At 39.1% G+C, this 18,291-nt stretch overlaps 2 protein-coding genes across 2 annotated transcripts; one reads left to right on the top strand and one right to left on the bottom strand.

The window, feature by feature from the left end:
• Positions 1-1,812: 1,812 nt before the first annotated feature.
• On the top strand, positions 1,813-14,439 carry LOC115045898 (glutaminase kidney isoform, mitochondrial-like). Its single transcript, XM_029505864.1, has 18 exons — positions 1,813-2,126; positions 3,973-4,060; positions 5,590-5,711; positions 7,641-7,770; positions 7,849-7,928; positions 8,064-8,227; positions 8,658-8,716; positions 10,201-10,233; positions 10,327-10,385; positions 10,467-10,533; positions 10,645-10,695; positions 11,458-11,634; positions 11,871-12,002; positions 12,106-12,198; positions 12,361-12,422; positions 12,952-13,028; positions 13,135-13,198; positions 13,316-14,439. Exons 1-18 carry the CDS (start codon positions 1,915-1,917, stop codon positions 13,470-13,472), a joined length of 1,827 nt encoding a protein of 608 aa, XP_029361724.1. The 5' UTR covers positions 1,813-1,914; the 3' UTR covers positions 13,473-14,439.
• Positions 13,560-16,858, bottom strand: spryd4 (SPRY domain containing 4). Its single transcript, XM_029505865.1, has 2 exons — positions 16,714-16,858; positions 13,560-15,350 (listed from the first exon to the last, which is right to left on the bottom strand). Exons 1-2 carry the CDS (start codon positions 16,844-16,846, stop codon positions 14,809-14,811), a joined length of 675 nt encoding a protein of 224 aa, XP_029361725.1. The 5' UTR covers positions 16,847-16,858; the 3' UTR covers positions 13,560-14,808.
• Positions 16,859-18,291: the final 1,433 nt, after the last annotated feature.

The following is an 18,291-nucleotide window of genomic DNA, read 5'->3' as shown; positions in this document are numbered from 1 at the left end:
GTTCAGTCCAACATGAGTGCTGTGTATGTGTTCAAGGTCCAGAGGGGCTTTGTGTGATTTAGAAAAATAAGCACACACCAACCTTGTGAAAGTGGTGTTGCAGTTGGTTCAGTGTGGACAGGGTGCTAATGACAAATCTGTATTATTTGTTCAAATACTTTAAAATGCTTTCACGATAATTTCTCTTTTACTTTGTCTTCTAGAGAACAATTTTGATTTCGAATTTCTAATGAGCTTGCCTTACCCTCGTTATCTGATCAACACACTGTCCCAATGACATTTCAGCAGGTACTACCCCCTTTCCTTCCTAAAGTCTAAAAAGATGGCTGTCTCAAGGGGCCTCCAAGCCATGGTTTTATCCAGAACTCCAGATTACTGAACCTGAATCAAAGCACCAGACCCGGTATGTTTCTTTTCCTGTGTGAGGTGGAGGGGGGAAGAGGTTAAGTTTGTGCAGGCTTGGTGAGTGCAGTGAGGGGGCCTTTCTCACACAAGATGGAGGATGAAGGGACAAAGGTGGCATTCATTGGCCCAGGAATGGAAAACATTTTCTCCTGAAAACAGAGACGCTACAACCGGTAGAGGTAGTGCAAAGAGGCCATGGGTTAGCATGCTCTCCTCTGGAGAAGTCACATGCATAGAAATGCAGGAGACCACCAGAAAATTGTTAGGCCTCGTTTATTTAGTAATCTAGAGGATATCATGTCACCATGAAGAGCCTACTTAAAAGTGACACTGCACAGTCTGCATATTTGAGAAAGGTAGAATGTGAATGTTTAGCATGTGTGCTGAGAAACTGAACATGGGTGTGGTGAGTTATCATTAGGATCTGTCACCATGTCCTGAACCATTTAAATTGCCACCATAAGACCTACTTTGAAAAGGGTCAGGGGGAAATGACAAAAAACAGAAAAAGTAAATAAATTGCAAAAGACTAAAAATTTCAGTAAATTTCCTTTAACATCCACAGTCACAATCACAGTCAGTCCTTGTCTTACTGAGAAGTAAAAGGCTGCTCAATATGCAGCATCTCAGACATCAAAGGTGGGAAGTAAGTCTTCAAACTCAAACCCTAACCCTATATAATAAAGTTTGTTTGAAACACCAGGAAGTCTAACCCCCCCCCCCCCCCACCCACCACCACCACCACCACCTCCACACCCTCCAGATAAAAAAAAAAAAACCTGCTTGGAGAGGAAGGTCTGTGATGAGTCCGTCCAATATAGGATCAGTGTCAGGGAACAGAGGCTGATTTCTGTAGAGGGTCCTGGAGTGAGTACGCCACCTAGAGGACAAGACAATAAAGTTTTAAAGTGTCAATGTCTGAAACTAACCATGGGGTGTCACCATCTCACAACACTAGAAATGTCTCAGATTCCTTTATTTGCGTTAGATATTAACATTTATTTCACTGATTGATATCAGTCAATATTTAGATTAAATCGCTATCAGACTAATAATGCTGACACACTCAATCATAGAGGATTTGACATCTCACACCAGAACAAACCTGTATTCCTTTTCGTACCCCCCCCCCATCATTAGTTACAGTAATAATAAAACCAGAATTATCATACAATTATTTTTGTTGTTGTACCGTACACAGCAGACATGCTAAACTTTGTCATAATGTTGAACAGCAGGTACAGTAGAAAGATACAGTCAAACTCCAGTCGGTTTGAGCAGCTGCTGGTTGTTGACCCCACAGTTTGAGTCAACGTGATTCCAGTGTCATACCCCCGCCCCCAAGCAACAGCTTGTACTTGATCCAGTGTTTATGACAGCAGCAGTTATTAAAGCCCCAAGGACCAAGGGCCGCTGGTCACAAAAATCTCTCTAAATCAGCTACAGAGGAAGAAGAGGGGAAAAAAGAAGCTCTTTTTAATTATTAAGCATTAAGTCCTACTTATCACAATGCATTGCCTGAAAAGTCTGAGGACAGCTAACCCGGGAATCTTGCAGCTGTTTAAAAATGCAGGCATCTCAGCCAGACTTGGAGCTGACAACATTGTTTTGTCCAGGACACAGCTACCTGTTCCTCTCCCCTGCTGGGTCGCAGCATCCCCCCACACCCACAGAGCATTTCCTCACCAGAAGGGGCCTGATGTGGATCAAGGACACTCGAAGTAGGTCACCGTAGGCTAGAAACGAATAAATCAGCATTCATTAGCTAAATCGTATTCATTATTGTTCCTCACAAGTTTGAGGGGAAAAAAGCCAAAAACATCAGCACATCACCACAATATTCCCACAGAGAGATTAAAGTACTGGTGGCTATAATCTATGTCAATATTTACACACTATATTTACACTACTTGTGCAGTTAGACGTTTGTGATGTTTTAGCCCACTGCATTTCGGAAGAGCAGCAAAGAGTACCAAAATAGTTGAACTTAGAAGAAAATAGTTGGTGTAATTTAGCTTTATTTTATTGTAAAAGTGACATGACGCACAAAAAAATAAGAAGCTCAGCTAGTTTAGCACAGCGACCGGAGGAACCAGAGAGAAGGTAACTGGGATCAGTAAAACTTATATTTGCATTATTTGGCTCATTAAATAACAAGTTTGCTCATTTAGTTACCCAATAAAAAATACAGTGTAGAAATAAATTGTGGTTTCATTAGATGGTGTCCTTTGAAAGTTTCTGTAAACTTTTGACTGGCGCAGCCATTTTTAAGTGGTTGCTCAGCAACGGATGTTGCCCAAATGACCTCAAGGCTGCCATTATTTTTTTGTTTGCTTGTTTGTTTACTTTTTTCATACAATATGTTATGTATTAAATATATAAATTATATCTTTTTGATCTACTTTTTTTACTATTATTACTATTATTTCTACTATTATTATTATTATACTAGTATTTTTACTACTAAATGAAAAGATGGAACAGCAGCAACAGGCTAAAGGCTGTCAACATGTTTTGTTTCCAGTTTGGTAATGAAGGACAATTTGTTGTCAGCAGCTCCTGTTGGAAATACAGGCTATTTGATGATGCCGAAGAAAAAGTCCAGAAGCAATTCTTTCTATCTATAATTCCTCTCTATAACTTTTAAGAGGTTTAATGGACATTTACTTGTGGTGGACTTTGAGATAAGATAACAATACTTGGAATGTATCTCTTGATCAGTGCCACTCAGTGATTGTTGATGGTATTGATTAATGGCATTTCGCAATGCTGTGGAACCTTGCAATGAATGCAGTCAAAAAAAAAAAAGGCCTAACCTGAGACATCCAGACCTGTGGTGAAGAGCATATGTAGTTACCACACCAGTTTATCAAATAGCCTGCCAGCTGCATTAAACAACAAACTTAAGTTAATGTTTATACTCTAGCTTTGACGATGAAACAAAAAATATACAGTATCATGTGCCAATTTCTTTAGCTATTGCTGGGATGGTAGGTGGATTTTTTCAGAAAGCAGTCAATCACATGTTTTACAAGGTGGTCGACAAAGGGTTTATTGTTTGTTTGTTTGTTTTTTTCATTTTAAGTAAGTCAAGTTCAAAAATGTCCTGTAGCTTATTTCTAGAAGGTAAATAGTCACCCTAATGAATCAATAATATGTGTTTTATATCCCCTTAACATACGATAAAGATCTAACTGAGATTTCACCAATTTCATTCCATGCTTCAACTAAAACATTTTTCATCTTATTAAAAAAATACATGCGTTTTATTAACATAAAACTGAACTAGGTTGTTTATTAAAGTACTAAATACAAGTTTGTACATCTATAGTAACTAGTGTTAGCGGAGAAATCTTTGCTTCTCTCATGCAGACACTGTAGACGTGCCGGAATCACAAGCCTGAGCAGTGTGTCAGAAGACTGAAGACACTGCTCAGGCTTGTGATCTGACTGGAATGAGTCCAGATCTAAAATTATATGTTTGTTGTTTTGTTTTGTTTTGTTTTGTTTTGTTTTTTTTTTTGGTGTGTTTGTTTTTTTTTTTGTTTGTTTGTTTTTTTTTGGCAGGGGTAGATTCATGTCCAGTATGGAGGACCTACTTTTCTACACCATCACTGAAGGCAAAGAGATTATTCCCCTCTCCCAGTTCATCTCTGTGAGTCAATAGTATCTTCATGCTTCCTACCATTCCATATGTAGTTATTACTGTCTTGACTGTCGATGGCATATGTGGACATACGACACAAACACACAATGTCCTACAATACCCTTACGTTTACCAAAAAAGCACTTTTGGGTAAATCAACCCTTAAGAGGGAAATACCCTGCAGCATGTACACATTGTTCCCAACTAGATGCAGGGTCAAGTTATAAGTGTCCCTTCTCACGCAATCCTTTTACGCAGTATTATATTTGATGTGATGCAGCGGAAAGAGGTTATCACCATTGCCCGAAAACATGCTTTTATCATTTATCATCATTATAAATTAAATTCTTTCTGAGCTTTAATTACATTAATATCTTAAAATTTCAAGGTTTTACCAGTAGATGTAATCACAGCCTCATTAGATTAAAGGTAATTTATTTATAATGGTATCTAATCTTTGACGGAATATGGTAGTTTGTTAGGTTTAGATGTCCATTGACCCCTCTCCACAAACACACACATTATTTATGGTCTTGCAAGGGGCCATTCTTATTTTATACATATTTCAGGAGATGAACGGGACACAGACTATATAGCGTTTTTGTGCTCTCTGATAACTGACAAGCTGTTGCAAACCATTGCACCTTCCTTTACCCTCTTTGGTGGAACCTTTTAGATTTAGTGCCATAAAAATTAACAGATGTGGACATCTGGTGACCTCAGTGTCTATGGCAACCCAATGACTTTTGAAAGGAGCACGCGTTTAGGAGAAGAGAGATGTGTCAACACTGTTGGCTTGCTGTTACAACACGCATGACTGGGTCTGTTTGTAGAGGTAACTTGACATAGGACAGACGGTGAGAGTGTTATTTGTCTGTGTCAATATCATCAATAACTACTGTGTATGGAAACAAGCTGATTTCCCTCTTTTAACACATTTATGATACTAATTCAGTTTTTCTTTGAGAAAAACTGAATTTTTTTTCTCCAATCAAAAACTAATGCCTGACAAATTTTCGCATGTTACTTTCTGAAATGCCAATTAATCTATTATGAGAATTGATTTGAGCCTTCAACAGCTTCAGCATTTCCTGGACCAAAGCTGAGAATCGTTTATAAACATGTAGTAACTTTAGCAATAAGCTTTCAGCCTTGTGCCTAATATTAGAGTTGGTTCAAAAAGCTCTAGTGCCTCTCTGGTCAGTAGGGTTGTGCACATGGTGTCCCCGAAATAGATGCACGTGGTTCATTCAGTGACTGTCATCCAGACGTGTGTCTACTGAGAAGGATTTCAGTGATCTGGTCTACACCTGTCGGCACCAGAGCCATGTGGGCACATCTGAGCCATTGAGGTCCCTGATCTATATCTTCCATCTAGACCGATTTGTTAAGCTGCTAATTGCAATTGCATCAACACTGCTGTGCATGACTCAATGTTGTTGATAAAGACTCATTACCTCATCTGTCATGAGAAACCTCCTGCTTTCATCCATTGTATATAAATTTTGCAAAACCTACCACATTTCCCTCTTCTCCAGGCTTTGAGAAAAACAGGTTTGTTGACATCTGACCCTCGGCTGCGTGATTGTGTCTATCAGATGCGACAATCCACACGTGACTCTGTTGGGCCTGTCATGATGGACAAGAAGCTCTTCAAAAAGTGAGGAGAGCTTTCTTTATTTATAAAGACTTAAACTCCTACATGAATTTGGAAAAACAGACATAACATTCTTTTCTCAAACACTGGGTTTTAGTTTTAAACCAATTTCACTCACTGTAAGCTGGTAAAAACTGAAAATGCAACAAAGGGTGGAAATAAAGCAAAAAATGAACTTTAGGGCTTTTTTGTGGTTATGTAAAGGATATTATCAGTGGTCAGTGCTATTTGAGTCCAAAAGACTGACAGAGGCAGGCGTTAGCTGACAGCTGCTACTAACCATATGCACATGCGCATTTGGCAGCCAAAGCAGTGGAGGGTGTGGGAAACTGGAGGTGTATCTGGGGCTGCAACGAAAGGGCATCATTCTGGTTGAGCTCCAGACTTTGGGAATTACATTTGCACAATCAGAATACCTATGAGCTTCATACAGACTGCTGCCCAAATAGTGTCATCTCCTAACAAGCGCTTTTCACTTCCCAATCTATTGGCCTGAAAACAGCAAAGGATTACAAAGTCTTTGTCAAACTTAATTGATGGTATCTGACTCTCTGTGCTATTTTTTGTGAAGTTACCCATTCCTGAAGGACACTTAAGAGGTCACTATAAATATACAACAAGAAATAGAGTGAGAGTAGTCCATTTTTTCTTTTTCCTTTTTTTTTTTTTTTTTGGACATGACCCATATAAATAATACAAGCTCTCTTCACTCTCTTATGCTGGTGTCCCAAAACCTCCAACTAGCATCGCCTTGGATCAGTGATGGCTGCTGGACGGTTATTGTAGTTCAGACAAACTGTAACAAAATGCGCATATCGTTCTTTGAGGGCATACAGCCTGGGTGATCACATGGATTTCAAAGTGACTAGTGTGTCAAACACTGTAGATTTTGAATCCCATGTGTTGGGAAAAAAAAAAGAAAAAAGAATATGTTAATATCCATACAGTACAAAACAGTTGTAAAAATTTGGACACCCCACAAAATCTGTATCAATATCGGAGATTGCCTTGCAGCAGAAATAGCAGTGAAGTGATTCAGTTCTTAATTCAGGACTGTGCACCCACTCTTCACTTCACTTGAAGCGCTGAGGTATTTTTAGGTGGTCTCTCACGCAAAGCATGTTTCAGATCTTCCCAAAGATTTCCTTTATGGTAGAGTCAGGGTACTTTGAGGGCTTTTCCAAAAGCTGTAGCCTGCGTTTCTTGAAGTGGTTCTTTGTGGATTCTAAAAAATCTAATTTGGGGTCCTGTTGAAGCCAGTAACCATCCTTTCACTTAAAATTTTTTGACTGACTGCAGGACCTTTTGAATTCTGAATTATTTGATTTCACTGGAGTCCATCGAATTTCCTGAGCTTTTTGCATTACTTTTGACAACTGTCCAAGGTGGGGTCACTAAGTGCTGGGTTGCCCAAATACCACAGTTACTATATAACTGTTTTCATTTTTGATATAAATGAAATTACATTAACATTTTAAGGAGCTCTCATGTTCACTGTCCATTTACTGCAGAGGTTGTATTTACATCTTTTCACAGCTTAGCTTGATAAAATTAGACATACTACCCATCATGTTAATAAGTCTGCTAGCAGTACAACTGCACTACTACACAATGCTCCAGTCATTGAATGCAAATTATAAAATCTGTTTTTATTTATCTGTTCCGATAGAGTGGAAGTGAATAGAAGTTTTGTGTATGAACGTTGTCCAAGTTTCTCTGGATAATAGTTTTTTGTTTTTGTTTTCGTTTGTTTTTTTTTTTTTTCACATCAGACATTTGAACACTACATAGTTTCTTCAATTAGTCTCTGCTGGTTACAAATTCATTCATTTCAATGAAACCAACACCTTCAGAATTAATCTATTCAATTCAATGACAATTATTTGAATCGATTTAACATCACTTAACATCACATTATGTGTCCCTTTATAGGTATATGGGCAACAACATCATGCTGCTCACTAAGGCATTCAGAAAAAAGTTTATCATCCCTAACTTTGAAGAGTTTACCAAGCAGATTGATAAGATGTTTGACAGTGCACAACAGCAGGAGGCAGGACAAGTAAGTAACACACAAACTAACTGGGTGTTTGTTGTTCATCATAATAACCCTGAGCCACATCTCCACATCTTTTTGCAGGTAGCTGATTACATTCCTCAGCTGGCTAAGTTCGGCTCTGATCTCTGGGGTGTGTCTCTGTGCACAATTGATGGACAGAGGTACACTAACATCCTAACTTTTCTTCACCTACATTCTTGAATCCTCCATTGTGTGCACCACCTCACTAACAAATCTCCATGTTTTTTTTTGTTTTTTCCCCCCTCCATGCTCCATTACATTCTAATGTGATGCAGACACTCTGTGGGTGACACCAAGGTTCCCTTCTGTCTACAGTCGTGTGTGAAGCCTCTGGAGTATGCCATTGCTGTTCATGAGCTTGGTAGCGAATGCGTTCACCGCTATGTGGGCAAAGAGCCCAGTGGATTCAAGTTCAATAAACTGTCACTAAATGAGGAAGGTAGGTCATTTGTTTTTTTTCTAGCTGTTCTCTGTGAGAAAGAACAAATAACAAAAATGCTGAACACACGTGAGGCAAAGTCTAATTTTGTAAAATGTAAAACTGAACAAAATCCACTAATATGTTATTGAGAAATCACGGAAACTTTTGTTATCGGTCTGTAATTCTGGAAATTCAACAGATTCTGACTTTTGACAGCAGAAGTGTGGTGTAAGAACAATCCATTGTTTCACATCTAGCCAGACTGCGCAACACTTTCTCACCTCACCTTTGTAGCCTCTGAAGCAAACACAAGTCTGCTGTATGTGTTCAGTTTATTAGCTGATGTTGCTCTAAAACCCCCACAGGAAATGTCCTCTCTAATCTCACAATTTATTGCTCTTGTGGTCAGGGAGAAATCAGTGATAACATGGCATAATTTCTTGTGCAGATAAACCACACAACCCGATGGTGAATGCTGGAGCTATCGTCATCAGTTCTTTGATTAAGGTACAATCTGACTTGGAAGCACTTACTACATTGGAATGATGAGTGTTATATTGTGTTAAATATTACATTGCTGATTGTTATTAATCAAGGAGTGTGGTGCAGAGAAGTGGACTCTTGTTTTGAAACCCCAACCTCATTAAATATTTCCTACCTTCTTCATTACTCGTATGATGCAGCATCTCATTAGACTTCACTACAGTTTAGCAGTAAGGGCTTCAAAAGTAATAACAAGTAAAAAAGAAACAGAGAGAGAGAGAGAGAACAGCAGAGTCAGACATGTCCACAAGTCATGCTTGCTATCAAATCTTTGACTGCAAATCAGGCAGAGCTTTACAAAATGCAAGCTTTGTGCAACTTAAAATCAATTCTAGTGTTAATTTTACATATTTAACTCATCAGAAAGTGTCATATAAAAATCTATGTCAAATATCGCATTGCTACTATTTGCAATCTGCATGTAAACAATTTTTTTCCTTTTTTTTTTCTACCACAAAATGTTATGTGTGTTGAACCTACACATTTTTTTACACAAACTCATTGGAGAATCAATGAACAAACATGCTCTTGAAGTGATGCCAGTAACAGCTATGACACATCTCTATTGGCTGGTAGTTTGACGCGCAAAGCAGTTGGACTACGGTCATCACCACGTGAGTGACCAAATGTCCAAATCTTTTGTGAGCTTTGACCTTGTCGTAAGACACACGTGTGTGTGTGTGTGTGTCCCTTTTTTCCCTAAAGTTTCACACCTGAATGAAGAGATACCCTGTTCCTCTTATCATATGTAGGTCAGGTTCACCATCAACGGAGGGAGGCTGTGTTTTAGCCAGACAAGGGGACAGGGGTGTGTGTGCATTTCTGACCAATAACAGCCCTGAGATTAGAAGGTTTGTTAGCCACCCTCTCTTGTGTATAGTTGCAGGGGGCACATGGTGTGGGAATATAGTTTGTGTGCTACATTTCCAGATTATACCAGGAAATTATATACTTAAAAGCTTTATATTTTGTGCAAAGAAAAAGAGAAATTAAGAATGTTGTTGATAAAATCTGTTTTTCAGCAGTTGGAAATCTAAGTTTAAATATAACACGTGTAAATATTTTGCTCTTAAAAAAAGCATAAGAAAGCAAATAATACTGACAATATTTGATAGAATCTTTGGTTTATATAGGTAGAGTCATTCAGTAGGAACTGCACATCCATCTTTGTTGCGTGACTTTATAGCTTGGAAATGATTCCTTACTGCTGTGTGAAATTCAAGCACAGTCATAAACAGCCCCTAGGAGTCGGTGAGCACATTGCCACGTGGACAGACATGCATGAATGCATCACACATATATCGTACCTCAATGTCCACCAACACTGGACTCTAAAACTATGCCTTACCGTCAAAGTACTCAAACACTGCCATCTGTAGGGACTACCTGTCTCCTTGTATAAATGAAACTGCCCATAAGAGATTGATTTTTCCCTCCTCTGTTGACAGCCTCATTCAAATAAAGCCGAGAGGTTCGATTCTGTAAGTAAAAGCTTTTTTTTGTTATGCTTTTTTTGCTGCTTTTTATTGGTAAGGGTTCCTACTGAATCCCCAGTAAATATGGTTTTACTTTAGGTGATGGAGTTCTTGAAAAGCATGGCTGGGAGGGAGTTTGTGGGCTTCAGCAATGCAACGTGAGTACGGGACTCAAGGAAATTCAACCAGAATTGTCTTTTGAAATGCAGCGTTTCATTATTCTTATAATGTGCTTCCAGTTTTCAGTCAGAGAGAGAGACCGGGGATAGGAATTATGCAATTGGTTATTACCTCAAAGAGAAAAAGGTGGGTTGTATGTGGCGGTTTGTATGTCTGTGCTTGTTCACTGCTGATCGCTCAAGAAAAATTGAATGGCCTCAGTAAACACCAACTGACTGTAATAAGTTTTTCTTGCAGTGCTTTCCTGACAATGCAGATATGATTGCAGCCCTTGACTTCTATTTTCAGGTGAGCCAGTTTGCCTTAAATAGAGTGGTATTCTTTGACTCCAACTTTCAAGGAGCAGTGTTTGGGAAAGACGCTTTTTTATTTTACCGCCAAAAGTTACGGGGGACCATTGATGAAACTCTCTTGCATTCTCATTTAGCTTAGCATAAAGCCTATGTTGTTTTCCTGGAAACCTCATGCTGACAGTACAACTCCAAGAAGCATATATATTTGGCTCAGTCACAACTTCGTCACACTCTCAATGACGACTGGAATCATTATAGGAGCAGAGTTGTGTGTATTGAGGGGCCCAAAGTCCCTAGATGGCCCTATCCCCTTCATTACACCATCAATAGACTAGAAATTGAGAGTTTGGGTCCGTGGATTCATACTTTTGGCATTAAACGCTGACTTTACCAGCTGTATGCCACAACTGAAATTCAGATTCATCAGGGCAGGTTTCCCTGTCTTTAGCAGTCCAAGTTTACAGAGCCAGTGCCCATTGTGAGCCACTCCATTATAGCATTATTTTCAGTTGTGAAAAGTTAAAAGTAATTTACAAGTGAATGACATGTAGCATTCATAGCTGCATTAAGCTGCAGAGTGAAGAAAGGAGCCAGTCATTGCCAGTGGTCGCACTAAGTTTGTCCCTTTTCCAGCTCTATATGTCTAGCTAAGATAACTAACGTACAGACATCAGCGTAATAGTGACCTTCTATGTTGCTTCAAACTTGGTCTATATTCCTCTACAGTTTGTTTGTTTTTTTTTTTATTCTGTTGCAGTTATGCTCCATTGAGGTGAACTGCGAGTCAGGAAGTGTAATGGCTGCAACCTTGGCCAATGGCGGTATCTGTCCAATCACAGGGGAGCATGTGCTGAGTGCTGAAGCAGTTCGCAACACTCTGAGTCTTATGCATTCCTGTGGCATGTATGACTTCTCCGGACAATTTGCTTTCCATGTGAGTCACTGGAAATTATGCAAAACCATTAATCCTTAGGCTTAATTGCATTGGCCCGGGTCGGAGTCAAACCTGCAATCCTTTATCTCGCCCTACTTTCCTGTCTGTCACTGTCACTATAACAGAGGCAAAAATGCCTCCCAACAAAAAGCATTGTTTGCCAGTCAAGAGATAATGAAGCCTTCTAGTTTTCAGGGTTTTTTTTTTAAATAACAAATCTTTCCCTTGTTTCTCAGGTGGGTTTGCCTGCCAAATCTGGTGTTTCAGGTGCTGTTTTACTGGTTGTTCCCAATGTCATGGGTATGATGTGTTGGTCCCCACCACTAGATCGTCTTGGAAACAGTGTTCGTGGGATTCATTTCTGTCAGGTATACATTCACTCTCACAGTTCTCATTGTCAGTATTAACATATCTAATTTGTCAGTCTGCATGTTTCAAATGTTCCCTTTCTTTCAACTTTTGTTTTGCTAGGACCTGGTGTCATACTTTAACTTCCACAATTATGACAACCTGAGGCACTTTACCAAGAAACATGACCCCAGAAGAAGATCAGATGATGATCCAGTAAGATGAATGCCACAAAAGTAGAATCTCAGATTTAAGCTAAGAAACACAGCTGCTTTTTGGGGTGACATAGATAGTTAGCAGACTATTTATTTATTTATTTCTTTTGTTAAATCCTAAAGTAACAGTTTATGCAGTTATTTCTGCCTTTTGATCCATTAGAATAAGTTGGTGGTGAACCTGATGTTTGCAGCATACAGTGGGGATGTCTGTGCTCTAAGGAGGTGAGTCACAAACTGAAACATGGCCTTTAATTTTTCATCACCTCCATGCGTGTCAATATTTAGGGGATGTAATCTGAAAAGAATTGTTTGAAATTTCTAGAAATATCCATTTCCCCCTTCTGGTCAAGACTGGATGAAAATGCTGATACCTCTCCCATATCTGCCTTTCATCAACTTTAAAACACACGATTGAAGTTTGGTTTAATGGGTGTTCACCTGAAAAATGTCTTTTTTCTACACTTTGTTAAACAAATAAGACTGAATGTGTTAATTACTGAGCTAAATCAACTGGCAGGCTGTTTTTTTTAAACCTCTGGCAAAGCCAGGCTAGCTGTTTCCCATCTTTATGCTAAACTGGAATAACCATCTCTAACTCTGGTCGCATTTGACAGGAAGTGGTACAAATTTTCTGTCTTATGTCTTGTCAACAAAGCAAGCAATTATGTAATGATAGAGAAATTCAGCTCCTCCCAGCAGTTTGCCATCACTTGAGCATGTTTCCATGTGTGTTCTTTTGTTGTCCCTCCAGGTTTGCTCTTTCAGCTGTCGACATGGAGCAGAGGGACTATGACTCTCGCACAGCGCTCCACATCGCTGCAGTCGAAGGTGACATCACTTGTTCACTGATTCTTCATATGTAATATGGTATTTGCACTGCAGTATGTTAGTCTAATTTGGAAGCATCATCATAATCAAGATTTTTTTTTTCCAGGTCATGTGGAAGCTGTTATCTTTTTGACGGAAATATGTAAAGTGAATCCCTACATGAGAGACAGGTAGGGAATTTCAATACAAACTCATTCATCTGAAGTTTATACTAAAAATATATCCATCTCCATATTATTAATTGCAACAATCAGTCCTTCTCCATTTTACATTGTGTTGTCCATCAGATGGGGGAACACACCCCTAGATGATGCCATGCAGTTTGGCCATGAGGTTGTTATTTCAGTCCTGCAAGAGTACCAGCGTGAATACACTGACAACGACTCACCATGTGACACAGAAGAGCAAAAAGCTACTCTGGATACAGTGAAGAGCATTGTTTGAACTACAAGGGATCACAAGGCTTTGTAATAGAATTCAGTTTATTTCATTATGTCCCCTAAGAGGACTGAAAGGACACAGGATTATGAAGAGATGTGATGAGTGAGTGACTTTATCTTCTTTGGCATGTTTAAAAGCTTGACAGTGCAGGAATCAGTTGATTTTTAGTTCATTTCTGCAGACTAGAGGATTGATCAACATAGCGTGTAAGTAAAGCAGTATATAAGCGGGTAATGTGTCGCTTACATGGAAGAAATACATATATATACATACATGTATGTATATATATATATACATTTACTCCATTGGCTTGTTGCAAACATTTCTGTGCTTTGCCTGTGATAAAAAGACCACTCGGATGTATATATCAAATAAATTTAGCTTATTTATTTTTAAAATATGTAACATATTTAGATACATTACTCATTCATTTACTTAACTGATTTCATGGCCACTGAGTAAAACAAAAAAATTCCTAATCAATTATTCTACCTGAACATGAGGTGGTTTAGTTTAGCCTTTGAGTTGCTATGAGCTCATTGATGTCTATCAGCCAAATTGTTTACTGCTGATAGACTGCACTCATTGAAGCACTTATTTCTTATTTTTTGATGGAATTACTCCATTATTGCTCCATTAGTGCGTCACAGAAACATGCACATCTCCGATGATAGGAACAATACACTTTTAAGTTTATTCTGGCACAAGACATAAAATTCTATTAGAATTTACAAGGCAAATGAGCATTGCAAACTAGATAGTTATGTCTGAACAATAATTTTTGATGTGGGCAAAATGAAAACTGCGTTGTGATAAAAATGTAGTAGTGTTGAGTCTCAAATGAAAACATTTTATTCATGACTTCATTACAATTTAACTCACAGAAATGATTCCTCTGCCTAACTTTACCTTTACTCTGTCAATGTAAATATGTATTTTCTTGCTGTAAATAATGTGTAAGCAGTTTGAGTGATCCTAATAAACAAGTATGAGCATAATGTTGAAAATGATGTTGTTGTTGTGCTATAAGCTTTGTAGCTGTTGGTAATACCAGAGGACTAGTGTAAAAAAACTCCCAACCACACATCATCTGAAAGGTAGCACACGAGGTTCACACAAAAACAGCATCTGTGATATGAATGCCTGAGTTTGGATGACATACACAAAGTATGAATTTGCATTGTTAAGAGTCATTATTATGAACCAGCTTGCTCATAGAAAATTACTCATCATTCTAAACTGTACATGCATACTAAGGGAGATAAAGTGGTATGTACCTAACCCTGCCAACTTCCTGTCAACGACCATCACAATCATAGCCATTATAGTTTATCCTGCTTCACTTCAGGCCCTCAGGCTCCTCCAGACCAGAGTGTGTGAGCAGTTCCCCATCCCAAAGTCCAAATGCGGGGCAGAGAGGAGCCTTGAACTGACCCCTGATGCTGTGAATGATCCTGGGCTTCTCAGTGTCCACCAGCCCCAGGAGACCCGCTTCATAGTCAAGCAGGATGCCTACACGGTCAGGCTTTCCGATCAGTTTCACAGGAACTATCTTATTGTTGGTCATGGCAAACCACTTGCGGTGAGCATAGCCAAACACCCAGGAGCAGGTGTTGGTGCCCACACATTCATCTCGAGACATAAGAGCTTCGGCCAAGCCCAGACGAAATGCTTGAGACTTTTTGACTGTTACTTCCCAGTAATGGCGTCCGCTGTTAATCTTCTCATCACCAAGCACGACGGCCCAGTCTCGGAAACGCTCTGGGTTCCTTGGCACGTAGGTGGGGTCGGGGCCCAGCATGCGGTAGATGATGCCAGTGTCTTTCTTAAAGAGGTCCAGACTACTGTGGGCTGTTCTCTCATCAAGTCTGAACTGCAGATCTACAGAGAATATGAACAAAAATAAAAATTTATGATGATATTTAATTTAATGAGTTTGATACTTAGTAACAGAGGGCTCATTGGAGTCTGCATTAGCACCAAAAAAAAAAAAAAAGTAAATATATTATTTATGTGCAATATTCAGATCAGATCTCTCACGAAATTAAATGTAATCATTAAAAGATCCAATTTAGCTGAGTAAACCATCATAGATGACAGTTTTCTTCGTTTGCAATTAAAGACGCTGATTGCTACAGGAACCATTATTATCGCTATTACTTGCACATTAATCATTCCAACTGTGTCAGGATTTGTGCAATAAAAATGTTTTATGAACCAACTTTATTTATTTAATTTTTAATAATAATTGAGAGAGCACCAGTGGTAAAAAAAAAAAGTAAAACATCTGATTTTTTTTTCACACTAAATTTGAATAATGATTTTAATTTATTTATTTATTTTTTTGTTTCCTTTGTAAAGAGAAGTTACACGATAATTATTCCAAAAACAGGTTTTACTTCTATTTCGTTTTGATTTGAACAAAATTATTTTCCCCGGAAAGATGTAAAAAGTTCTTATTTCACGTTTTCTCGCGAATCACGATTTAGTTGGGCGCAATTTTTGTCCGAGTGGAGTTGCCACACACCACTGTGCAGGAGGGCAGACCTGACTGTGCGACTCACATCGACTACGGAAACCCAGGTGGAGCATCGGCGGTGGAAGTTACAAATAAAATGATTTTCTTGAAACAGAAACAAAAAACAAACGAGCAAATGATCCTACACTGCTACTTTGATTATCCAATGAATTAGGGTGTCGCCCAGCCCTGTTACAAGAATACAAACAGTCAAAAGTGAAGACATGAAGCCGCCTCCTCATCTTCGTCTCAAATTCAGTGAGTAGAACAGCTTTTGTCTTCTGTTTGCAAAAACTCAGTGACTTGTAACTTTTCATTTGCTCAAAAAATATAAATAAATAAACAACAACAGAGGTAAGAAACGTGAATTCTGTGATATGATAGGAGAAATTTTCTGTCGGCAATGTCACATGGGTATAATTAGAAAAATGCAACCTAGACATTTAATTGATCACTAGCAAGTATAATATTGAACCATCAAAAAGATAAAAAAAAAAAAAAAAAAACGGGGGGGGGGGGGGGGGCAAGTTTAGATGTGAAATTGGGGAAGCCTACTAGGTTGATTAAATGGTCTGAGAGTAAAGTGAGTAGCTGAGTAGATTATCGTCTGTTTGTTTTGTCTAGGGTGAATGTGAAGCTGGCAGCCTGAGGGGGACTCTGACCTCTCAGCTGCACTCACAAACTCATGTATGTCCTTCACTTTAGCACAGACAAACATAGACTCACTGCTGCACGTCGACATCGTAACGTAGCGTCTCTCATCCAGGAGGCCGTCAGCCCGCCTGTGTCTGACCGAAAACGGGGCGACGGTCCGTCCCGCCAGGTAACAGACACAAGCTGCTCGAAAAGGCGCCGCCATGTTTCCTCCCCCGTCACTGCTGACACATTTCCGGTTATCGTCGAGCGGCTGCAGGGCGCCGCGCTGCCGCCTGCAGGCCCGGAGGAGAAAACACCCAGACCCGGCTAATCTGGATCGGAACCATGTCCTGGACTCTCTTAATCGGAACCTTCTGAGTGAGCAGACTGTCTTTTCCTAATTCCCATTATCATCGGAGGGCGGCACGGTGGTAAGGCGGCTAGCCCTGTCACTCCACAGCAAGGATGTTCTGGATTTGATTCCCCAGCTTGGAGGGTTTCCATGTTCTCCTTCTACCTGTGAGGGGCTCCTGTTCCAAAAACATACATGTTCAGGTGGATGGTTGTTTGTGTCTATATACTAGTCGGTTCAGGTTTTACCCCCCGACTCAGTGTCAGCCGGGACTGGCTCCAGCCCCCCTGCCACCCTGACTAAAAAGCAGTTTAGGTGACAAAATGATTAGATTATTAATATCATATGGCTTCAAGAGAGCTGGAACAAAATGTCAATGGGATTTTAAATCTACAAGGTACTTTGTGGAAATTTAAGAGGGAAATTAGACTTTAAATGGGTTGAATGTATGTCTTTTTTTTTTTTTTCTCCCTGGGAAGGTTTTTTTAATTAAACCATCAGTAAAAAGGACCACATTGGAACATTACTTTAGCTATATACAGTGGATTACACTGTTATTTTTAGGTCAACAGTTTAGGAAAACATTGACAACTCATGAAATATAATAACAACAACAACAACAATAATAATAATAATGATAATAAATGCCACCAATTGAATTCACAGTACGGGCTTAGGTCTTCTTTCAAGGGTATCTCCACATTGCCAACTACTTGGGAAGAAATGCTGAATCTCTCTTTTGTGTCACTGTAATTCATCGCTGGTAATAGAATTGAGACTGTTTGGGACTCTGTGACAGTATTCAGATGGATTCAGATAATTTACTAAACCTAAAATATTTTAGCTTATGCAAAATGACTTGGTTAAACTTCACCACAACTGGGTGAAATTAACATCATGAATATAACACAGTGTCACACAGTCACACATCTGAAGCAATACACCTTTGGGAAGAGTTTCTTTTAGCTTTCACATGTTTATGCACATTTCTGCATTAACTATAGCTACTTATGTTGGCTCTGAGAACATAACAGCCTCTGGGCATGGTGTCAAATTAATGTCACAGATTTCAATGAAAGAAAGAATAACTGATTAATCATTCAGCTTCCTTCCTCCCAAGTGTAAGACCCCTAAATAAATGCAAAGATGGTAATGCTATTTATCTTAACAGCTATATTGCAGGATTCAACTTTCCATTCATTAGTGTGACACTTGAAAAGATAGTGGTTTGGTTTCAGTACAAATAAACTTCTTGAAGGAATTTAAATCTGTCTTTAGAATGAATCACCCCGCTGAAATAATCAGCAACTTTAGAC

The sequence above is a fragment of the Echeneis naucrates genome, chromosome 7 (assembly GCF_900963305.1).
Source record: "Echeneis naucrates chromosome 7, fEcheNa1.1, whole genome shotgun sequence".
Lineage (NCBI taxonomy): Eukaryota > Metazoa > Chordata > Actinopteri > Carangiformes > Echeneidae > Echeneis > Echeneis naucrates.
Note: the sequence above shows the minus strand (reverse complement) of the source record. Positions and strands in the feature narration are given on the sequence as shown.